Source organism: Cricetulus griseus, chromosome 10, assembly GCF_003668045.3.
Source record: "Cricetulus griseus strain 17A/GY chromosome 10, alternate assembly CriGri-PICRH-1.0, whole genome shotgun sequence".
NCBI lineage: Eukaryota > Metazoa > Chordata > Mammalia > Rodentia > Cricetidae > Cricetulus > Cricetulus griseus.
In genome coordinates, this window is record NC_048603.1 from 31,976,503 (window position 1) to 32,002,394 (window position 25,892).

General features: G+C 42.9%; 1 protein-coding gene across 1 annotated transcript in view; it reads right to left on the reverse strand.

The window, feature by feature from the left end:
- Nucleotides 1–25,892, reverse strand: part of LOC103158800 (collagen alpha-1(XIV) chain) — a 208,269-nt gene that overhangs the window by 22,528 nt on the left and 159,849 nt on the right. The window contains exons 42-44 of the mRNA XM_027431692.2: nt 11,832–11,885; nt 11,301–11,372; nt 799–834 (exon numbers count right to left, since the gene is read on the reverse strand). Of these exons, the coding sequence (XP_027287493.1) occupies nt 799–834; nt 11,301–11,372; nt 11,832–11,885 (162 nt within the window). The remainder of the gene's footprint in view (nt 1–798; nt 835–11,300; nt 11,373–11,831; nt 11,886–25,892) is intronic.

Sequence of the window (25,892 nt, forward strand, 5' to 3'; positions counted from 1 at the left end):
CCATTTGTACCCAGGATTCCAGGTTTCTGAACATCTTTGCTTATTAGATTCATAAGCTCAAATAAATATTTTTGGTTCCAGAGTCTAAAAAGAAATTAACAATATCTAACTATACTCACACATAGTTAATGCCTTCTTCAAGTGATGGCTCATTTAATACTAAGAAAAGTTTGTAGGAAAACTGTTAAGCCCGTGTTACAGCTAACTAACATTAAACACATTGCCAATGTTTTTACAGAAATAACCAGTTGAACCTGACACCGGTGCTGTTTCTGCTACAGCCAAGAATTCAGCTGCATTAGGAGCCTCCCAGTTTCTACAAAGAGAGAGTGGGCACTGAAGTTAAAGTGATTTGAATTCCAGGGGCTGTTCTTTGAGTCTATCCAACCACTGCCTTGCTTTGTGCCAAAACTAAGCCATCAGGAAAATGGGAGTCCTGTGCCACTGGCTGGCATTAGTGTAAAGCCATCAACATTCATTAGGACACCCTGCTATATCTATTATGCTATTTCCATCTCAGCTCTGCTTTGTGGGGTAGGTGAGTGTGATTGTCCCTGGGCTTATCCTTAAGGAGTGAAGCCCAAGTTCAAGGAGACAGATGACACAGCAGGGACACAGATAGAAATCCTCTCCTGGCTCCCAACCCAGCCAGATGTTTTCCCCTAGGAAATGGGCTTCCAAACAAAAAACTGCTGGGACAGCAATGAATACCACTGTTGGGAATGAGCGTTATTCATGAGGCCTAGGCAAGGGCTGCGTGCAACCACCTACAGCCAGAAGCATCCTTAGGAGACTTACTCGTTCACCTCGCTCTCCCTTTGGTCCAGGGACACCCTGTAAAAGTGAAAAATAAATTTCAAGTTACTTAAGATGCTGTGCTGAGCTGTGAGTCATGAGAGTGCACCTTTTCGTAGTTGACAAAAGCATTTTTTTTTCCAAACAGGTGAAAATGAGCAACAGGAATAAAACAAGTAGCAACTTGTAGACCCACTCAGCATCTTCTGGATCTTTCATGGAGTGGTGTGGCCATTTGGAGCCACTCAGGTGGAGGGGGCATCAGCACTGCTGAGAAACCTACATCTCCACCAATGACACCCTCCACAGCTTCCTACACCAAACACCACACACAGTGCCGAACTCCACAGAGTGTGCCGTAATGATCCCACAAACCCCTTCTTAAAGGTTTCTTTTCCTGAGTTTTGGAAAAGCGTATTTATAGGAAAGGCAAAGAACTCTCATTCTAGCAGTTAGAGGACTTGGTGAGATCGATGAAGCCCCACGGCGTCTGCTTCCTCTCCGCTGACGGCATGAGTCTCTACAGCATCTGGGCTCATGTGTGAGCATTCTCAACTGAATTCTTCTTTAAAACCATGGCCTTACTACTTTTGACAATAAGAAACTTGACTATTACTGTAGAATATTTACTGAAGAAATACAGTGTCTTCAGTGTTTCTCCAAGAAAATTATGCCCATAATGGGAAGCAGGTGTCTTCAGAAGGCTGTCATATTTCTGTGTCAGCTCACAGGCAATATGGAGGCAATGTGTCCACAATTACTCCTAGGAGTGTGAACAGAATCCATGAATGGAGTATGCCACATTGCCAGATTGTTTCCTCTTGTGACTTCACTTTCACCAGGGCTCAAAGCAAACTCAGTGTGGAGTCCAAACTCTGCTTTGTTAAGTTATCCAAGCTCAAAATTCTTGGTTCATTTCATAGGGCCCAGGAAAGAGAATGCCATGACCCTCAGTGTGTGCAGATGTTGACAAGAGAAAGACTTCTTTCCCAGTTGATTTCAAGCTACACACACGTCATAGTTGGAGTGGACAGGGGAAGGGCAACCAACAGTGATCTCTCCTGAGCAGGTGGCAGCAGCCCACTATGTCTCTTGTCTCTTCCATCTGCACCCTTTCTATTGTATTCAACACACACACACACACACACACCCATACATACACACATATACATACACTCATACATACACACATATAATACACTCACATAAACACTCACACACATACATACACTCACACACATACACACACACACACACACATACACTCACACACATACACACACACACACACATACACACACACATACACACACACATACACACACACTCATACATACACACACTTACATACACACATATACACATACACATTCACACACACACCCACATACATACACTCACACACTCACACATGCATACATTCACACACTCACACACACATACACTCACACACTCACATATACATACACCCACACACATACATATATTCACACACACACTTACACATATACATTCACACATACACTCACATATATATATACTCACATATACACATACATACACTCACACACACATACATACACACATACACTCACACACACATACACACACTCACACACACATAAACACACTCACACATTCACACATACACATACACACACATAATACACTCACACACACATACACACACAATACACACACAATACACACACATACATACACTCACACACACATACATACATACATACACTCACACACACATACATACACTCACACACACACATACATACACTCACACACACACACACACACACATACATACACTCACACACATATACACACACTCACACACACACACCTTTTAAAAACTACATTCCTTCTCATCCCCATCCCTCCTGTGTTTAGAATCGCACACCAAGGCATTTCCAACAGCCAGACCTCCCTGCCAGTCTACTATGGACACAATAACTGGTCTCTTCTTCCCAAACGCCAGCAGCACACAACTGAGGAAGCCCAGGGATGTGACTGACGCCAGTTCTTCCTCCCTTTACCTCCCTCAGTGATGCTTAAACACGTGGCAAAGTTCAACCCCTTAAATATAATAAATAAATAAACAAACAACTTTTGCAGTTTGGTCCCAAGTTTCTTATATCTTTCTCCTGGAAATCCCACCTTCTATCTCTCACAGGCATGGTTTATTATTGATATAAAAAACTGATCTGTGAGAAAAGTATTAACTGGAAATCTTATAGATTTAATGTCATCAGCAAGAATATTTTAATATAGTTATTAGTTTGAGCATCAACTCTCCAACACCGAATCCTCATCACTATATACGGTTAATGGGTTAATTCATGGATTTCACAATTAGAGGTTTCTAAAAACTACCATATACTCTATTTTCTCAAACCACCGAACTTGATTATGTAAATCCTTGCATAAAGTTGTCATTCAAACATCTGCCTACATCCAATACTAAATTGAAATCTTCCATTTATTTCTCTGGCCTTGTATTTTCTTTTATTTTGCTAATAAACAATGATAAAATATTGACCATATTTTTCAACTATAATTGGAAATGTATCTGTTAGTCTGCCATAAGATAACATTCCAAGATTGCAAATTGCATCCACAATCAGCTAAGCACTTTAGAACACACATGCATGCAGGTATATCATCCCAGAATCTTGGTATTGGGTATACAGGTGCTCTCCTGAAAATTCTTGCAATGTTGAACTATATAGGGGCTGGAAAAATGGCTCAGTGGTTAAGAAAGCATACTGTCCTTCCCTCAGACCCTAGTTGGGGTCCCACAGGGTGAACCACCTGTGACTCCAGTGCTAGGGAATCGGATGCTCTTTCTAGCTTCTGCAGGCGTTGCACCCATGTGTGCAAACCCACACACGTATACGTATACACACAATTAAACAGAAAACTTGAAAATAGATTTTTCAATAAGAAGGGCAAGGATAGGTGGGCAAAAACTCACAGCCTTAGCCAAGGCGTTATTGGCAATCTTTAGCTCCTGGGAGAGAGACATTTTCTATAAAAATGTCGCCTCTGGTAAGTTGGCTGCACTCCAGCAGCAGGCTCGTATCCAACAATATATGGGCAATGAAAATTGCTGGGTTATTGTTTTTAAAAAGAAACAAAGTTGGGTGGGTAGGAAAGTGAGAGTGAACCTGGGAAGAATTGGAGGTGAATATGATCAAAACATACACAAAATTCTCAAAAAAACTAATAAAAATAAAATAAATAAAAATTTCAACAACAACAATAACAAGTATTTGGGAGGAAATGCAAGACTTTGGTTCTTCAATCCATTTAAAGTCTCTGAGTTTCACTATAAGGCAGGGCACTCACTGGAAGGAATCTCTGGAGTAGAAGGCTCACGTTTACCATCTCATGACATGCTGATGGTTTGGAAGAAGGTGGACAAAGAGCTTGTAAGAGGATTCCTGTTTCTAGAAAGAAAGAAGCCCCTGCTTGGCATGTGAGCTCCACAAGGCTGGGTCTGTGTCTAGTTAAGGGATTTCCATATGCACACCTCCAGAGACTGCCTGAGATGTGGCAGGAGTCTCTCTCTCTCTCTCTCTCTCTCTCTCTCTCTCTCTCTCTCTCTCTCTCTCTCTCTCTCTCACACACACACACACACACACACACACACACACACACACACACACTCATTAACTGAATGAATGCATGGTTTGGGTTTCATTTCAAGTCTGCATTACTAGCCAGCCTGTGCTTTGTTTGTCTCAATAGCCTGGACAGAAAAGAGACAGAAGTAACATGTTTAAAACACAATACAGTACATTGTTCGAGGGTTAGAAAAAGTGTTAGTTCTGTTTAAGAATCCCCAACTTCCAAAAGAAAAATGAGATTTATGGAACTCCCTTCCTCCCACCCTCCTTTCCCCCAATCTTTGTGTGTGTGTGTGTGTGTGTGTGTGTGTGTGTGAGAGAGAGAGAGAGAGAGAGAGAGAGAGAGAGAGAGAGAGACAGAGAGACAGAGAGACAGAGAGACAGAGACAGAGAGAGAGACAGAGACAGACAGAGACAGGCAGAGAGACAGAGAGAGAGACACACACACACACAGAGAGAGAGAGAGAGAGAGAGAGAGAGAGAGAGAGAGAGAGAGAGAGGGAGGGAGGGAGATGGATCCTAAATTCATTTTGTAAATAAACTCACAAGCTATGCCTTCTTTCCTTGCCACCTGTCCCCACTGACATTGCAAGGGCAAACCCCCAGAGATGGCAGTATCCACTGACAGGTCCTAATGGAGACAAGAGCTACTTGTGAAGCCATTGAGTAAAAAATAAACAACTCTGGGGCCATTAAATAAAAACAAACAAACAGACAAACAAAACAGCAGTAAAACAAACCTGACATTTTAATATATTCAAAAATAGTAAATTTTAATAATGAATATTTGAGTTGCTTTTGCCAGTCACTATTCTAGATATTTCTTATGAATTCACTCAGTTAACCCTTCCAGTAGCTGTGTAAGGTAGCTCTTTTTATCCCTATAATACTCCTGGGTGATTAATTCTTGTGACAACTTCAAGAGACATTCCCAATTTACAGATTAGGAAGACCATACATGGGGAGTTCAGATCATTTGCCCACAATCACACAATAAGGGGTGTAAAAGAGCTGGAACCTGAGGTAAATTTGCTGACTTCTGGATCTGGTCCTGATTGTTGCTTGGCTAGAAGAGGATATTGTTCACACAACCATGAGCCAGAACCCTCCACTCCAATTAAGAAAACATTTTCCCTAATATAAACAAAACTAAAACAGGCATACCACTACCCTCCCCCACACACTTAATTCTAGGAATTCTGAATGAAGTCCTAACTTGAGCCATTTAAAAAAATTGACTTTGAGCCCTGCATGGTAGCTCACACATTTGTAATCATAGCACTGAGGCAGAGGAATTGCCCTGAGTTCAAGCCCTACCTGGCTACACGGTGAGATTTTGTGTTAAAACAAATATTTTGCCTTGAACACTTTAATTTCAACACCAAGATATCTTTCCATGTTTCCTTTGGTGTTGGCTGCTATATTAGCATGTTTGAAAATATTTCATATTTAAAGAAAGAAATTAGAGAGCTAACTTGGTTGGTGAGGGAAACAGACAGTGTTAGCTACTGGCACTTTCTGGTAGAAAAGATGGATGTGTTTAATTAGGCCTGAAATTCGCCAAACTCGGTCTCATGATGCTTGTTATTAAGTAGTTAAAAGACACAGCTACGAAGTCTCAATGAAAGATCTTTTTAGTGAAATATTAGCACAGCAAGTAATTATTTTTTTATTCCAACTTGTCTGACATATTTCCTTTGATTTTTTGCAAAGTAAAACAAGAAAACAAAATAAAAATTCCTGAGCACATAAGGCCCATAGCTCCACCAAAGCATGCTTTGAGAAAACACACACCATCTCTGTAGATGGAAGCAGGAAAATGCAGAGTAGTTTTCCTTTAACTTTAGGAACACTTGAAATGTAAAGACATACAGTAGCTGCATTCATAGACTCACAGAAGTTTGGGGCTGAAAGGAGAGAATGATCTCATAGTCCAAGTCCCACATGCTGAAGAAGCCCGTTATACAAAATCCAACCCTCAGCGGGCTTCAGAGATCTTCAGTGACCTGACCTCGAACCAGTAACAGAGCTTAGTCTCCCCGAACAGCAGCCTAAGGAGAACATGAATGCCTGTCCTCCCTTTTCCTCTCCTTCCCCGGAGAGGAAATTATGCCGGCCTGTCCCTGTCACCTGGCAGAAAGCATCCAGGCAGTACCCTGGTCAGCCCAGGGTTCCATAGAGGTGCAAATGACCCCCCTCTCTCTCCCTCCCTGTTCCTCCCTCTCCCCCCTCTCCCTTCTCCCCCTCTCCCTTCTCCCCCTCTCTTCCCTCTCTCTCTCTCTCCCTCTCCTCTCCCTCTCTCCCCTCTCATCTCTCTCTCTCTCTCTCTCCCTCTCTCTCTCTCTCCTCTCTCTCTCCTCCCTCTCTCTCTCTCTCTCTCTCTCTCTCTCTCTTTCTCCTCTTTCTCTCTCCCCCTCCCTGTCTCTCCCCCCTCTCTCCCCTCTCTTCCCCCTCTCTCTCTCCCTCCCTCCCTCTCTGTCTCTCTCCTCTCTCTCTCTCTCTCCCTCTCCCTCCCTCTCTTTCTCTCTCTTCTCTCTCTCTCCCTCCCTCCTTCTCTCTTCTCTCTCTCCCTCTCTCTCTCTCTCTCTCTCTTTCTCCTCTTTCTCTCTCCCCCTCCCTGTCTCTCCCCCCTCTCTACCCTCTCTTCCCCCTCTCTCTCTCCCTCCCTCCCTCTCTGTCTCTCTCTGTCTCTCTCTGTGTGTCTCTCTCTCTCCCTCTCCCTCTCCCTCCCTCCCTCCCTCTCTCTCTCTCTCTCTCTCTCCCTCCCTCCTTCTCTCTTCTCTCTCTCTCTCTCTCTCTCTCTTTCTCCTCTTTCTCTCTCCCCCTCCCTGTCTCTCCCCCATCTCTCCCTTCTCTTCCCCCTCTCTCTCTCCCTCCCTCCCTCTCTGTCTCTCTCCTCTCTCTCTCTCTCTCTCTCTCTCTCTCTCTTCTCTCTCTCTCTCTCTCTCTCTCCCTCTTTTCTCTTCCCTTCCCCCACCCATCTCTGTTCCTGGTTGGCCAACACCTACCCCTCCCTTCGCTCCCTTTCCTCAATAAACTCCATGTTGGGTTTGTTGGGTTTTGTGGTTCACAGCCTGAAGCAGCTGCAGCAAAACACCACCTTCCCCACCTTATCCTTTTCTCTTCCCCTCCCTTTCTTCCTCCCCTTCTTCTCACAAATATATAGAAAGCGTCTCGTGTCTCAGGTTATAAGGAGGTAGCACAATGCCAGCATAACGATAAAAGCCCTGACTTCCCGAAGCTGTCTTTCAGCCACGAGACAGACATCGGGAGCCAGAAGATGCAGCTGGCTGACTGAGATGGAGGTGGATTTCCTGAGATGTAGGCTGGATGATTTGGTTCCATTTGTAGCTGCTCTAGACAGATTGGTTTGTGTCAGAGCCCCACCTAGACATTGGGTATTGGGGCATTTAACCAGGGCTCTTGAAAGAACGGGCTTACCTACCAAAGCACGTGACCTCAGCAGTGCCAGGCCTCGCTATGCATGTGACCCATGGCATGGAGGCTCTCCATTTAAGCCAATGCCTAGGGAGGAATTAGCGGCCATGCTCATCTGCCTGGAGGAGCTAGAGTGCAGGCGAGCAAGCCTTGTTGGCATCAACTGTTGGAAACACACGGCCATTTTCTGTGGCACAGTCTGTTCTTCTTGGTTTCCTGCCCTGACTTTCCTAGACAGATATCTATGGGAAATCAATCAAGGTCAACAGCGCAACATGGAGCCTGCTTTAATAATCAGACTGGCCTGGCAGCTGGCAGGTATGTTGGACACAGGGAGAATCCTGGACTCTACTGACGAGAACAACTTGCTTTGGATGGGGAAACACACGAGCTGACTGTGGTATCCCCACCCAGCAGCTACAGAGCAGTTTCTGCTTGTGGTTAAAGTGCCCACGGCATGAGGCCTCTGTTGCTGCCACCAAATGCCATCCTTTCCCGACGGATGATAAAACTAACATGAAGTGATTTATTTGTGGAACTGTATTGAGGCTTTGGTGATGGAGGAGGTCCTTCTGTGTATGTGTTTGTCTTATTGGATGATAAAGTACTGTTTGGCCAATGAGGCAGCAAATTAGGTGGGACTAGGAGTCAAGGAGGATTCTGGGAAATGTAAAGAGGTGGTGATTCAGGCAGGAAGTGACATAGCAAGCAGACTCATATACAAGCAAGAGCAAGAAGGAAGTCATCCCTTTTCTCTTCCTCCTGGTCTCTGCTCTGGAGTTGCCATGTGATCTGCCTTCAAGAGAGGGTGCCAGCAGGAGTCCTTAAAAAGATAGTTCTTATACAATATATAGATTTATGATAATTAAGACTAGGCTAGCAGATGAGAAATCCTAGTCACTGGCCAAGCAGCATTTGTACCCAATATAAGTCTCTGCGTGTTACTTGGGACCTTAACATGGCAGCGGGTGGAACTTGGGCGGCCTGGTGGAAAGACAAATTGTTACACTTTGGTGTGTCCCTTATTTAGAGTCTAATGCAGATGCCCACTAGGCCAGGTGAGTAAGGGCAGACGTATCATCCAGATCAATACATTCTGGCCTTACGCTGCACCTCTACACCCTACACACCTCTTGGCTCAGGACCAACCATGGCTTGTGTTTTCATAGCCTGGGCAAGGAAAATTAATTCTGGGAGATGTCAGTAAGAAAAAGCCTTCTCTTCCTGCACACACAGGTTTTCTTCAAGTATGTAACCATGGGGAAGTGACTTCTTCTGGTTTTCTTACTGCATTTGGGGTGCTGTACTGTCCTTGATGCCCCAAGCGCTGCCATGGTTCTGCTGCATGGAGCATGCACTACTTCTGAAACTTCTTTGACTGGAGGCTTTTGCTCCCTAAGTCCCAATGACGAATTCTGAAATTCTGGATCCCTAAACCAAATCTTGAGGAAGACTGAAACCTAGTAGCTGAAGGTTTCTAAGGGCTTCTGATGAGGAATGGATGAGTAGGTGAGTAGAAAGATTGTCATAGAAAGAAGAGAGAGAGAGAGAGAGAGAGAGAGAGAGAGAGAGAGAGATGCAGGTTATGTGCTTTCTGGTAAGAGCTCGTGTGTGTGTGTGTGTGTGTGTGTGTGTGTGTGTGTGTGTGTGTGTGTGCGTGTGCGTGTGTGTGTGTGTGTGTGTGTGTGTGTGTGTGTGTGTGTGTGTGTTTCCACACACAAGATCAAATGTGACAATGTCTTTTTGATTAAAGAAGATGTCTAAAGAAAGTCATTCAGATTTCTTCTGTGACTCAATACTAGTTAGATTTGAAAACAGGGGAATCAGGAAGGTTTTGGACAATGAGAAGACAGTTAGGGTAAGTACACAGCTTTGGAAAGTGACTACCAATGATAGTTTATGAGGATGCGCAGACCACGATGTGTTTGCTGAACCACATATTCATTTTTCTGGACATTTCCCAAGTATGTCTGGGTTTGTGTTGCACACACCATAGCACCAAGGAGGACTCTGAGGACTGAACATTGTACTGAAATGTATCCCAAGGATAACAATGAGAACAGAGAGGAAGAGAAGTGTGCTTTCTAATCCACCCCAGTGTTTTTGTTGTGCCTTTCCCCCATGACAAGGCCCCAGCCTAATCCCCAGAACTCGCCACTATGTCACTTTTGAAGTCAAAAAGACTTTGCAAAGGGAATTTATTTAAGGACTTGGGAATTATCTAGGGAGATTGTGCAGACAGGTCCTTAAGGGCAAGAATCTTTCCCATCCACAGAGGAGATGTGGCCATGGAAAATGGAACCAAAAGGTGACACATTACTGGAATTGAAGATGGAAGAGGCCACAAACCATGTGGTCAACATTTGGAAGCTAGAAAAGTCAAGGAACTAAGTTCTTCCAGAAAGGGAATTCCAGAACCTTGCTCTTAACCTAAAGACATCAGCAGCAGACTTCCATCCTGCAGAACTGTAGGATGATAGTGTTGTATTTATTATTCTAAGCCACTGAGGTAGTGGTGACTTGTTTGGCAGCAGTAGAATCCAAACTTATACCTACCTCTGCATCCTTAAGTCATGTGTCATATCCTGCAGGTTTGCAGCAGGACAGACTTTTTCAATAGAGCAGCTGTTCAGTTTCCTGGTCACTCAGTCCAGCACAGATGCCAATCTCTAAGCCTACAATGAGCATCTTCCAAGTCCCAGAAGACACGGAGTGTGGCTTTGGTGGGAGTGATATTACATCCCTTGGTTCCTTACCCTCTCTCACTGGTCACAGTTAAATGCCAGTGAAGAGATTAGGAACGTAAAGGGGGGGGGGATAGAATCTACTCTTTGCACTTCCATTTACGCTGTTTACTTATGTGTGCATGTGCTTTCTGATTGAATATAAGGTATAAAAACATATTCCCATTTTCATTAAAACCTCGAATGTCTCCAATTTTATGTTTGTCCTTCTGGGGAGTCTACCTTGATTGACATTTAGCTGTTGCACCCAGCCTTGACAGATGGTACTGAATTCACTTAGGCAAATCCAAAACAAGCCATGGGGACACATTTGAGCAACAGCATGGCCAACTGTTTCAATAGGACCATTCAACCTTAGCTATGGTATGCAGACAACCCAATTTTAAAACTCTAACCACTTTCATTCATGGAATACTTTAAAGTCCAATCCTGAATAAACATTTTTTATATAATTTTTTGAAACAGTCTCTCTCTATGGAGCCCTCAGTATCCTGGAACTTGCTCTGTAGACCAGACTGGCCTAGCCTGCCAGAGATCTGCCAGCCTCTGCCTCCCAAGGGTGTACACCACTATGCTTGGCATCTGAATGAACATTCCTGTTCCATGGAGATTCTGGCAAATTCAAACATACAAATGATGACAGGACATATATCCTGACCAGCTACCATTGAATACTCACAGGTGGCCCCAAGGCTCCTTGTGGTCCCATGCTGCCCGTGATCCCTGGGACACCTGGGGCTCCAGGAATGCCCTAAAATGGAAGCAAGAAATGGGACAAAGGTGAGGATTCATATATATGATCACAGTCAACTTTCGAACAGGGATAACAATGCATGGTCCAGGAGCTTCCCTCCCCACCAATGTTTCAGGGGCGATTGCCCATTCCTGTGGCCAGCGACCAAATATAAAGCAGTTTTTAAGTCTCCATGAGATAGATCAGGTACAGTTCTATCAATTCCAAGTCTTATTTATACATAATAACAACGATATGAATGCAGACAATCTTACAGAAGAATTGGCTCAGGGAATACTCAAACCCTCCAGATGAGTCATTTTCTAAAGGGTGTTGTTATAGGTCTGTACCAACAGACAAAGTGATGGTACACAGTAGCAAAAATGGCAGCTGGAAAACCCAGAAAAGGACAGCCTCTGCAATGAAAATAAAGGCTTTAAAGAAGAATACATCCCAAAAGTTTCTAGAAATACTCACAATTGGTCCAGGCGGCCCTGGGGGACCAGAGGAACCATCCTTCCCGGGAAATCCCTGAGGAAAAGAAATGGTGCGTCACCCAAGTGGCTGCTATTTGGCTTTCAGAAGAGGCTCCTCAAATTCCTTTCAACATCTAAGGCATGAATCCTGCCACCTACTCTGGACTACCAAGGATGCATTGCCATTAAACTCTTGTGGGACTTATTCCTGGCAAGTGTTTTGTGTCTGTTGGCGTCTATAAGCGACCCAAGTGAAAGCATCGTAGGTGTGAGAAATGCCACTTACAAACTTGAATGGGAACTTATTTTCAGAACGTTTATTAAACGAAACATAAACAAATAAATAAGTTCAATTCTTTTTAATTAACGTCTGGATCTTAAAAAAAAAAAAAAAAAAAGGATTACTATCATCCAGGATCCATGGGTCTAGGGTAAGGAGTATCCCTTCTGGGGAGTTTATAATGCAATAAGGGTTGTGCAATTATTTGCAGTTCTTAGTTCTTTTTTTGTTGATTTTCTTTGTTTGTTTTTCGAGACAGGGTTTCTCTGTGTAGCTTTGGAGCCTATCCTGGCACTCGCTCTGGAGACCAGGCTGGCCTCGAACTCACAGAGATCCTCCTGCCTCTGCCTCCCGAGTGCTGGGATGAAAGGTGTGCACCACCAATGCCCGGCCCAGTTGTTAGTTCTTGAGAAGCAGACTGGAGGGGAATGTGGACAGGGTGATCTGCTGTGGTGACTGTGATCCCAGTTTTGATCTGAGAAAGTTTCACTGAGTGTCTACTCTGGTGGTTACATACATACATCCCACTCCATTTCCTAAGTGTACAAAACAAAGAAACTAAAACACCCCCCCCCAACACAAATGATGTTCCTTGAAAAATCCTCTCGCCAAGATAATGGATAAGTGTCTATGTGCTATTTTATGAGTGTAGGAAATATTTAACAGTTGGGATGGCTTGCCCTTAGCACAGTTGTGAATGTTGGCTTTCCTGATGCAGTTGGTAGAAGACTGAATCTTCAAATCAAGTTTTATAAATTCATAAAAGTTTTCAAAATATCTGAAAGGTCCTCTGACTTCAGGGACAAATAAATTGTACATTGGAACCCTGAGTCCCAGCCCAAGCCACCTTGACTAGCATCCTTGCTGCAGCTTGACAATCTTTCTGACAATTCTCCCCACTTTGCAGTTGCCAGTCCTTCCCCTCTCCTAGCTCACGAGAATCTACCTGTCGGCACAAGGAATCTACATCAGCATCACCTCTTCCACACGACGTACCAAATATGATGCTGTGGATGGGTGTGAGGAGGGAGTCCAGATGGCCGCAGGCAGATGGCACAGGGTGAGTGTGTAGCACAATAGTAGATGAGCCAGGTACACCAGACTCTCAGCCCTCACAGTGCCAATGAGTCTGAGCACGAAAGGCAGCCAGCCAGGTTAAAGCTCACCTGGATTTCTGGTTTCCCTTTTCTGCCTGGCACATTGCTTGGCTTCATTTGCAGCCTCCTCACAATCCAGTTGGAGCCCCATGCCTGAGCACTGGCCAGGAAAGGGGGCCAGTTCCAGCCTTGGCTCATAAACATTTCCTATGAGTGATCCTCCACTCTCTAGTCCCCTCTCACAGCAACTCTAGAGGCTGAATGTTGAGGAGTGGCCAAGGCACACAGACTTTGAAGTGATTATGTGAGGCAAAGACTCCTTCTGCTCCTCCACCCACCCTTGCTGCTTGCTCTGGGTTGTGGACAAGAAATAGTCATTATTTGACTTTATTTTATCGTGCTGCACTGCAGAAAAAGCCACTTATATGTTAGGGGCATTGAGGCCATTGTCCAAAGCTGACACATATGGTATTGTTGTTGTCGTTTTATAATATTTCTGGTTTTTCACCTCAGTCCAAATTATTAGAGTTGGAACTGGGCATAAGGGCATACACCCACAATCTCAGCACTTAGAGGGCAGAGTTTGAGACGGTATGAGTTTGAGGCTAGCCTGGGCTATATGGTGAGGTTTTGTCTTGGAGGGAAAAGTCTGAGGATGCTCTAAGGATAAGTCCTAACACAGACTAAGTTTTACACACACACACACACACACACACACACACACACACACACACACACACACACACACACGAATGCAAGCACACACGCCTTCCTTGGATCTGTCAATTAACCGACAAAAACTCATTCTGATGTAAGTGTAATAAGGAACTTATTTTAGCAGCATGTGAAGGTTTGTGACTCTCTCGGTATTCAGGAGGTCAAGGCAGGAAGATATGAACGTTTGACACTGGTCTTGGATACATGTTAAGATCAAGAACAGCCCAAGGAGGCCTTAAACGGATTTTAAAGGTGGCATGTCCCAGGAAAAGGGCATGCACAAACCAGAATATGTGAGAGATAAGCAGAACCTCACAGCCTAACAGCCTCACTTCGTAATTGAGAAGACTTGAATGTTAGAAAGGACAGAAAAATTTTCATGTAAGGAAGCTTTAAAGTATTTATTTTATTTTTATTTATGTGAGTGTGTATGTTTGTGTGTGTGTGTGTGTTACCTGTGTGGGGGGTTCCCTTGGAGGGCCAGAGGAGGACATGAGACCTCCTGGAGCTCGAGTTACAGCGTGGATGTGGGGAGGACTTATGGAGCCACACCCCTAGCTTCTATGACTGCCTGGTAGGGGGAGCACATCTCCTCAGGGCTGGGAGCCCTGATAGGCTACCCGTACTCCCAGCAGGTGGTCCCACACCATTCACAAAAAGCAACTCCAGCTAAGCACACCCAGTGTGAGGAGGGGGCAGAAAACAGAGAGGTCACACGAAGTCAGAAGAGAAAAATTGTGGGGGATGCAGAGGAATTGGAAGGGGTAACGGGGGAGATTTGAGCAAAATGGATTGTATGGATGTATGAAACTCTCAATAAGTTGGTGGCACACGCTTTTAATCCCAGCACTCAGGAGGCAGGCGGATCTCTGTGAGTTTGAGGCCAGCCTGGTCTACAGAGCGAGTTTCAGGACAACCTTCAAAGCTACACAGAGAAACCTTGTCTTGAAAAGCCAAAATAAATAAATAAAAAATAAAATAAAATAAAATGTCAAAGAAAATTTGAAAATTATGTACTTTTTTTTTCTTAGATGAATTTTTCATATGACCAAGCTCGACACTGGGCACATATGAAAACATTTTTAAAGGATTTCTTTTGGTTCCTTCCTTCAGTGTCTTCTAGCACCAGACAAGAACGAGAAGCGGCCTGGGTCTTAACTGTGAAGGAAAGAAGATTTCTAGTGCAAACAGAAACGGGCTTGGTCAAAAGAAGCAGAGTTGATCTATGACATATTTTCTAAGAGTAAAACAGCATAAACCCCATCATTCCCCAGAAGATTGGCAGGAAACAATGCATTCACACTCTACACATCACCACAGGCGAGGAGTGTGAAAAAGTAATTGCATTCTGCTCTCTGCTGACACAAGTTTGCATTCGCCTGATTTATAGACACAACATGCTCCCTGTGGGATGGAACTCGGTGAAATGTGGTTTCTGCTGCGGAGCTTAGTGGGGTGCCCCGTGAGTGAGAAAGATGCTTATTAGTTAGTTCCCAGTTCTATGCTTAGAGGGCGCGTTCAGGTGCCGACAGAGCTGATTCCTGCATTGAGGGTAGAAAGTGTGTGCTATTCAGCGTTACCTTCCTAATTCCTTCCTGGTGCACAGAAAAGCCATTGATAAATGCTTCCAGAAGTACTCCACTCACGCTCAACAAGGAAATGGTAATTGGAGTTGTACTGAGTCTCATAGTGTATAGGCTAGAAGGAAATGCCCGTGTCATTCCTTCCTAGTCTTTTTCTTTTCTTCACGGTGCTGGAGGTCAACCCAGGGCTTTGCACCTGCTCAACAAGGACCGCTTGACTGAGCTGCGTGTCCAGCCCTCATTATCCTCAGGTATGGACGCATCTAACTTCAGAAGCCACAATTCCACTTCACTAAGTTCTTGGGGACAGCTGTTAGGAGTATTCCTGCATCCCTCTGTGGCTCATTTCTTCATAGATTGATCGTGGGGGACTCTGACAGGTGGGGGAGGGAGGGCCATGGGGGAGGCAGGTGGAAAGGTAGGGCATCTGAAGTTTACTCTGTCTGAGCCCATGGGTGAGCTCTGGTGTGTGAATCACAAACCAGAGTCAACTCAGGCTAAGATTTTACACGCGATGGCCCAGGGGCTAACATGCCATTTCCAAGAATAACTTTCTAGGGAAATGAGCAACTTTTGGCAGCTGTGGGATGCAGCACATTTGCCAGGTGAAGCAGATCTGGCCAGGGCACCCACAGTACCCAAAACAGTAGATTTGATATCTGATCTTAGCCATAAGTCCGAGAGAGAATCACAGTGGAGTTTAGTCTGGTATTTTCTTTCGTGGATTAAAACATTTGAACAAATGAACATTCATTCTTAAGGCTACTGCACGTTTCCAATTTCTATCCCCCCCCATTAAATTTTACATATAAGGTGAAAGAATGCTAGCCTTAACAACATGTTAGAGACAAAGTCAAAGGCGTTTTCCTCAAATGTCTTCTTAATCCTAGACATAAAATAAAAGGATTCACAGCTTTGGTTGGGAGGGAGAGGGACCTGGGATTGATATGTAAAATAAGATTGTTTCTAATTTAAATAAAATTTTAAAAATAGAATCATCATCAGTAAATTTATCTCTACAATAGTTTTGGTTTTGCAAGCTCCTGACTTAGCACACGTTTAGAAATACTTCCACGGCTATGGTGGGCTAGGCATTCTTCAAGGTTTAGATTAGCAACAGAGAGAATAAGTTCAAAAGTTTTGTGAATTATCAAACAATAGAATGATGTCAGCAACAGCTATGCTAATACCCAAGGCACATGCAGGACAAGCAGATGACCCTGGCTGGGGGTACACAGGACAACATTTACAGGAGAGTAAACATTGGTTGGACCTTGCTGTGGTTTAAATGTACCCCTAAAACACATGTCTTGGAGACAAAACTCTCACACGAGCTGGCTTTTTGGAGCCCATTCCCTATGGTGGGATGCTTGCTCAGCCTTGATGCAGTGGGCAAGAGGCTTGGCCCTGCCTCAACTTAATGTGCCAGGCTTTGTTGACTCCCCCTGGAAGGCCTTACCCTTTCTGAGGAGTGAATGGAGCGGGGGGGGGGGGGAAAGGGGAGGTGAGGCAGGCAAGGGGCAGGAGGGGGAACTGTGGTTAGCATGTAAAATGAACAAAAAATAAAATTAAATTAAATTAAAAAAGAAACCAAATTCCTTTTGCAACCCTATTGAGAGGTAGGACCTGTAAGGGGTAGTTAGGCCATGGGGTCTCTGCCCCTGTGAGCAATAAACACAGTCATTACGGAAGGGGTCTTGTTACAACAATGAATCACTCTTTCTCTATGGCTGTCACTCACTGTTCAATGGCTTCTGCCATGTTGTGCTTCAGGCAAGAAGGCCTTATAAAAAGTGATCCCCCAGATCTTGGACTTCCAAGCCTTGAAATTCGTGACCCAATAAATCTGCTTTATGAGTCATCTAGCTTTAAATAATAGTACTTTCCAAATCAACAGATAACTTCAGTGGGTCCGTTTTCCTCTCTGGGGACCACTGTATTTCCTGATGTAGCCCACTCTGAGAAAATCTATTACTTCTTTCTTCTTAGGGCAGAGCTCATCCCTGCCCCCCTCTATCTCAGGAAAGCAACAAACTTGGTGAAATGAAATTCTGGAAAATATGTACACTTTATAAGATGTATTTTTTTTAAAGTGCATGAAGTCAGCCATTTGTAAACATAGAAGTTTGTTGACATAGCTTCAAGCATTTTTCCTTTTGATATTCCTACCTCAAAATACTAATAGACACCCACAGCCCACATTAAACAAGTCTTGCTATTAAAAACTTAAAAGTATATTTTATAACTTGTTTTGGAAATATTTGGCTATGAGCAATCTGCTAAGTTATGATCGGCTTTGATTTATCAGCAACAAAAATCTAATTTATAATTTACTTTCAGCGTCACTAATATTCCAACGAACACCAAATGCACTTCTGCATAAAAATTGCAAAGCATGTTTTATGGCAACTTCATTGGATATTGATTAATTTCCATTTACACTTTCCTGTTTGCATACATTAGAGCAAATACAGATGTCTAATAACTTTATAGTTTCTAGGCCAGAGCCTGCAACACCTGTGGAATGAAACCCACCTACTCACAGCTAGATTTGTAACAGATGCTAAAGTGAGAAGGCAGGGTTTATGTGTTTACGAATCTCTCAGAAACATCTTGCAGAACCACTAGACTCTCTGGCGATACTTGAATACTTTTTCTGAAGCCTGCAATGGCAGATCATGGACGTAAGCTGTAAGAGTCTGTAGTATGGGTGGTCCTTAAGGTCCCTTGATTGCTGTGAGTCACCTGGATTTAATGAGTTAGCTGACAAGAAGCAAGGGCTAGACAACCCTGTGATGCATCATTCCAACCCTGTGGTCCAGTTCTGAACTGCCAAGGCTGGTGTGGCAGTTGGCCACCAGAAACACGGCTGCCACTTGCCACAAAGGATTTGTAACTACAGGACAGAAAGGTTGAGCAGCAAAAAGCTACAGGCTATGCAAACCCTGGCCTGGGACAAAGATTAAAGACCAGTTCTTATGTACCGTGCCATGCTACGTCTAATGGAGAATTTTCAGTGACACACATTAAAATTGTGTGTGAATGCATAGTATATGCACAATGCACACAATACACTATTTAGTATCATTTAATGCAATCTAGAAGAATATAATTGTATAGCTTTTTAATATCTCATACTTATAACTTCAGATAGTTAAAAAATAAGACATCAGCAATATTGTGCCAAAGAACTGAATTGGGCATACAATAGACGTTGTATAATAGACTATTCAATGATGGCAAAACTTAAATAGGTATATAATCATTAAGCCATCTAAGTCTAAACATTCCTAAGTCTTGCTTTAAGGGCTTTCTACATCTGAATTTCTGATGTTGAAGTGGAGGATCTGGGTATTAAACAAAACAAACAAACAAACAAACAAAAACCACCTGATGACTGAGGTGGTAGATCTGTTGGTTCACAAAAACTTAAACATCTGGCCCGAATGACAACATTCCAGGAAAGAAAGCAAAGTCAATGTCTAAGAATGGGCTTCATCAGAGTACCCAAGAGCAGGAAAGCATGTCCCCCAGAAGCCCCTCCCTCTCAGATGTGCACCTTAGAATCGCAGCTTCATGAGGGATCAATTCCTAGTTTTTAAAGAAAGTAACCCTGATTAGCTTCCTGCCACCAAAGTGCAGAGTGTGACAACTTCGTTGTTAGAGTCCTGCTACTTAAACGTCTTCTTGGAAGATTTTCTCAGTCACAAAACCACACAGTTACCTTTATTTACATAATTTTGTGGAAAGGAAAAGTACAGTTGCTGGAGCCAGAGTGATGAGCTCAACTCTTGGCTCCTGCACTATCTAGTTTTGACCATTGTTTACGTCCTCCAACTTTCAGAACTCTGATTCTCTGTCTAGAACAATGGGAGTGGCATTACCTAGCATTCATAGATATCCTGGAGTTAAAGAAGGGAACACAAGACATTCTGCATATATTCCATATTTGATACTGTGGCTTACTGACATTCTAATTAAAATAAACAGCCAATTCCCAGTTGCGTAAACTATCCTCACTGTAGCTGACTGTGCAAATGTTTTCCTGAGATTTAACAAAACTCCATCTAGAGTTGGACCCACAAAGGAGAAAATCCAATCATTCTGGCTACCAGTTTTGTGGTAACAGCTTACTTTGCCTTTTCTGAGGGAGGAAGATACCCAAGGGGCTCATTACCCTGAACCTAGTATTTCACAAAGTATTTTCTAGATGACTCTCTCATCACTGCCTAATACTCACAACAGGAATGAAATCCATCCAAATAGTTGACTCAAGTTCAATGTTTCAAGTACATTTTAAGTCAAACTCATTTTTGATGAAACAGAACATTCCATACAATATGGTCTTTGTGTACATCAAAACCACAAAATCATGAAGCATCCTTAACAGGTCCTTTCAAGGTAGAATCCAAGTATTAAAAAAATACACTTTCTTGACTTCTTGTATTTCTTCACTATCTTCCAAGACATCTTAATTTACTAAGCACAAGCATTACAGAGAGCGGTGACTCATTAGGCTGACCTCAAAAACAGTGGATGCCAGTAATAGTATCTTAAGGTCATATCATTAGAAATGCTTCATATGAATGAATTTCCACAGCAACTCGATATAGTGCAATATTATGTTTTTGACTGACATGATGAAAGTGAGTATTGGTGACATGAAGTAACTGGTCCATGCAGCCTGGGTTTAAACCTGGTTAGCAGTGAGGTGTGTTGCTTCCCCATAGACCTTTTCATCAGCACCCAAGTTCAATGCATCCAGGTACAGAGCCCACTTCATGACAGTTCATCCTTTTCTATAAAAAACCATGAGGACGAGGGGAGCTGTGGAGAAGGTTTGCCCTGAATTAAAAAACTAACACACTGCATATCAAGGAACTGCTCCCCAACGGGCCATAAAATATGTTTCCTCATCAACTGTACATTTTCTTTCTCTCAGTTTTTGGTAAAACCAAGTTGGAAGACAGGCATAATTCTAAAATTTTTCTTTGGGTGCTGGCCAGAAAGTTGAACTTGGAGGAAATGGAACTCAGAATTAGGAAAGAAGCTGTCTTTCATGTTTCTTTTGTCTGTGCTGCTTTTAATTCTCTCACAATCTATCTAAACTGTCATCTACTTATCTGTGTCTCGCTTATCAATAATCTCTCTATATATATGTGTATCTTTATTACCTGTCTCTATATCTTTTTTCTCTATCAACTGTCACTCTATATTTCTATCATATATTTTCTTTCTATAATCTATCTCTCTGTCTCTTTCTATCCCTGTGTTTATTTAGCTATCTAGTTATCGGTCTATCCATCATCTATCTGCCCATCTATCTATCTATCTATCTATCTATCTATCTATCTATCTATCTATCCATCCATCTATCATCTATATCTGTCTATCTATCCATCTATCTATTATCCATCTATGTATACCTATCATCTATTTTCTGTGTCTATTTCTCTATCTTTTATCTATCTATCTATCTATCTATCCATCCATCTATTATATATCTATATCTATCTACCCACCTACCTATCTAACATACCTATTCTATTTGATTTTCCTAAGGATCATGTGAATGTGTAGGGTGGAGACTCAGAAATCTACTGCATGCACGCACACACACACACCACACACACACACACACACACACACACACACACAAACCAGAAGAGTTTGGAGATTATGCAAAAGGTCTTGCACTCAGATACCAAGAAAAGAAAAAGGTGGGGATGGGGGGAGCATGGGCAGGGGTGCAAGTTTTATAGGAAAAAGGAGGAAAGGCCCAGAATGTTTTAGTTGGAATGGCTTAGAGTGAAACCTGGATGCCTGACTGAATTAGCTGCAAATGTAAGCTTGAACCATCACTTTCAACAAGCTAGTCTGTTGGCTTCCATGGCTGAGGCGGAAACTTGGTCCGGGAAGTCTAGCTAGACTTGCTTATGGCCTCAGGCCCAGAGGTGAATAAGAGTTGTCTCTGAGAGTCCAAGATTCCCCTTGGGAAAAGCCAGAATAAGCTGGAAATATTAGAAGAGGTTATATTTTCTCTTTTTTTATTATTTCTCAAGACCTCCTACCCTGTAAGTAAATTCAGAGGTAATCTTGGTACCAGATTCATTAAAGAGCTAACCCTTTTCCTACACTACCCCTAGATGGTGGTGCAAGGTTTAGGCTGTAAGATAAGAACTGTGGAATGTTTATAGGGGGTTTCCAATGACTTTGGTTGTGGGTCTCAACATTCTGTCCACTGTCAGTCAGCAGAGGACCATGATTACTGCTATTGTTGACAGCATACTACAGCAGAACCGGGATGGTCATGAAGGCTTTATTCTCAGTATTCTTTCAGTATTCCCATATCTGCCACTGCAGATATGGTACATTGTGCCCCTTAGAGGGTTCTCAACCTATGTCTGTCTACTTCTTTCAAAACTGGTCCATGCTAAGTAGTGCTTTTAGACCCAACCACTCCCCAGACTTCAGATCACCTGACTAAATAGATCAGAGTCCCCCAAGTGGCTCTTCTTTAATGGACTCTTCTTCCTGCCTTCTCTGCTGCCTCTAAAAGACTCTCTGTTTTCTGTGCCCAGGAGAGTAGGCATGAGAGCCTGCCCTGCTTTTTCCTCATGTAGGTGGTCCGCAGATTGCTCCCTTCAGCGACTAAAAGTATTCCTGTTTTCATAATCTTCTCTGCAGATGGCAACGGAAAACACTCTTCAAGCCGAGGGTGGTAAATGGCACGGTGCAGGTGCTCAGTTAAGAAACGGCTGATTGAGAAAAGTACGTCTTGTTCTTCCTTCGAGGAGAACAACTACCTCACAGTTCCACTATTTTATTTCATGTGAACGGTATCTCCTCATTTTTATCCCAGATGGTACTGTCTTCAAATACTTTTCCTAAGCTAATGCTCACCTGATCCATGAAATCTCCTTTAAAAGCGTGGCTTTATACCAAATGAATATCCCTGACAATCAGGGATCATCCCCATCCAGGAGGATTTCACAACCAGCATCAGATGCTTCCTCAAAGCTTTGTTTCCAAATGGAGGGAGAGGGGGAAACAAAAGCCAAGTGTAGATAAGGCATCACTTTATGATGGCTCTAAACTTTTATTACTAAGATGAACACATGTGGATAGAAAACTATTTACTAAAAGTCTGATTTCAGATATGGATTTTAAGAGAAAGAACTCTACAACCAAAGCACTCAAACACTAACCTAACAGGTTTGTTTCAGAGCTCTTCGCCAAGACTGGGCTCTAGGCATAGATAAATCAAACAAACTCACTCAACCGAATCTTCAGACTTGCTGTTTTCAGGGCTGCAGGAATCTAGCTGTGTAACCACACAGGATCTTAGCCTATGCGCTTGGCCAAAACATATAAATACTTCTAGACACTCCTCCCGAATGCCCAAGAACCCTACATAAATCTAACTCTCAGAGAAGGCCTTCTTCAGACGCACTAGCCTAAACACGTTCTATAGCCTAGTCCATTTGGCAAACAGAGATCTTGCATTGAGATTTGAAGCAAATGTATATACACTGTTAAAGGGGGGAGGGGGATTAGGAAGAGATTTCCAATCCCATACCTATGCACCCAAAGAAAAAAGATAATTTTTTTCCCCAGTATTAGAGATGGAAACTAGGACTCATGTATACCAGCCAAGTACTCTCTCACTGGAATGCATTTTTACTCTCCCTTTTGAGAGGAGTCACTAAGTTGTCTGGACGAGCTTTGAGCTCTCACTGTTGCGTAGCCCAAGCAGGCCTTAAACCTGCAATCCTCCTGTCTCAGCCTCCTGGGATTGCAGGCTTGTTTCCCCATTTGCCATATGCTTGAGCACCCTAGTGAGAGGAAGCTACAGTCAGGCCTGTCAGAGCAGAGTGGTGAGCATTCTAATTAAAGTGTTAGCCTCCTGAAGGGCATCAACGCCCAAGGAATGCTATGCATGTCAGTCTTCATTTGACAAGAAGTTAGTGCTGGCACTCTTTCTACTTCAGGGATTAGAGAAACATAGGGTTCTGCCCAAATCCGAACCAGTGATCATTTAGGAAGGCAGACCCTGAAGAGACACATGCTTAGGTCACAAGACATGGAGAAATTAAGCCGGTACAGACTTAGAAGCTTCCTTCTTGTCGTCTAGCTTTCATGGTGCTAGAAGGTACTTGTGGGCTCTAGGAAGGAAAATCCATGAACAGTCCAATCCAGCTGTGAACCCTGTGAGCTACAATAAAGACTGGCCTGGCAAAACACACCTCCTCATGTGATAGTCGCATGACTGTTATTAGGGTAGCCAACTATTTTCTGTTTGGATTTAAGGCCACTGGACAGGATGGAACTCATGCCTGGCATTGTAAAGTGGACCAAGAACCCATGGCTGGGTAGGCTGTGGATGCAAGGGGAGAGTCTACTACTACTATTCTGCTAAATGGACTCAGTATCGTAGTGTTTTTATAAATAGTTAGCGCTATGCCCATAGATTAGTTCAGCTTTTGATGCTCATCAGAGAAGTTTCATTTTGCAGTAGGTACCAATGAACACAGAGGCACACCTGGTCAAAAGACAGAGGATAAATGATTGTGGTGTTTAGATCCAAACTGAACATCTATGTCACACTCCTCCGACCCCCCAAGGCTCAGGGGACATCATGGAAAAAGGAAGAGAAAGACTTGTATAGCCACGTGCTGGAGAAGACTGTTATAAAATAATGTTTTCCGCCAAAAAAAAAAAAAAAAAAAAATAGAAGCCAGGCATTGGTGGTGCACACCTTTAATCCCAGCTCTTGGGAGGCAGAAGCAGGCGGATCTCTGTGAGTTCGAGGCCAGCCTGGTCTCTAGAGAGAGTGCCAGGATAGGCTCCAAAGCTACATAGAGAAACCCTGTCTCGAAAAACCAATAATAATAATAATAATAATAATAATAATAATAATAATAATAATAATGTTTTTTCTGGACATGCCAGGGCTGTGGTTCCTATGAATTCACAGCAGCTTCAGTTGCACGCATAAGACTCACACATAAGCAAGCCAGTGTTTGGTTCCAGCATGTTCGGTGGAGGGACTTACAGAGCCCCACTCCTAGCTGAGGAGCTACTGGGAAGTGATAGATGCTGGACAAGAGAGAGTTTTCTTTAGAGATGTGGCCTCTGGAAGGATGCCCATGAGCCAGCGAATGGTCCTATACCCACGCACATATAGGCCACAGTAACTGAACTCAGTAGATTCAAACTAGAGGCTTTGGAGTCGGGATGGAGAATTGGTGGCGAGTATCTCGGAGGCATTGAAGGGGTAAAGTGGGGAAATGCTATGACCCAAATATATTGTATACATATATGAAATTATCAAAGAATAAATTAAAACATTTTTAAAAATCAGATAGCTTTTCTTTCTCTTGAAAATGTAGTGAATTTTTATTTCCTTCATGTTAACGTTCAAATTTGTATCTTAAAAAATTGATGTTTTAAGTAAAGCTGACTGCATTTTACAATGGATACCTACGCATCACACAGGCAGGTACACACATGCACATACACACACACACACTCTGATTCATGATCTCTAACCAAACATAGATTATTAAAGACACCCCACTGTTTCCAGTTTCCTCCTTTATATAAACCACTCTCCCTGTGTGCAGCGGTTTTCCTCTCGCTGTCTACCTGGCTACTTCTGTTTTTTGATCAAGCAGCAGCCTGGATTCTCCTCAGAGAATCCTTCTCAGATCCTCCTAGCCTGGCTTGATTTTCCAGTCTTTTGTTCTAACAGAACTCTGACCCCACTATAACATGTGACAAAGTTGTTGTTGTTGTTTTTTAACTTTACAAATGTTTTACTATCTTTAGGGAAGAAATTCAGAACACAGGATTTTTTTTAAGTGGATGAACTTGCTTTCACATGCCAGATACATTTATTTTTACTCATTGTAGATTGCTTTTCTTGAAGAGTGAATTGGAAACAATTACATATTCCTTCAAAATATCTTAAAGATTGAAATAAAACAAAAAGAAAAAAGTTGTTTTTGCTTGTTTGTTTGTTTTTGTTTTTTTGAGACAGAGTTTCTCTGTGTAGTCCTGGCTGTCCTAGAACTAACTCTGTAGACCTGGCTGGTGTGGAACTCAGAAATCTGCCTGCCTCTGCCTCCCAAATGCTGGTATTAAAGGCGTGAGCCACCACTGCCCAACATGTGACAGATTTTTAAATTTGAATTTCCATTAATAAATATATAAACCTCCAAACCTGCCTTGGTGAAAACTTGTCAATGAAACAAATGTCATATTTCAACTTACACCTCGTTTGATATCTTTTGTACTTTATTTTGCTGCTGTCTATTTGAGCTGGCAAAAAGAACAGAAAACCGAGATTATACTAAACTAATGGAGAGTCCTTTATAAGCCAT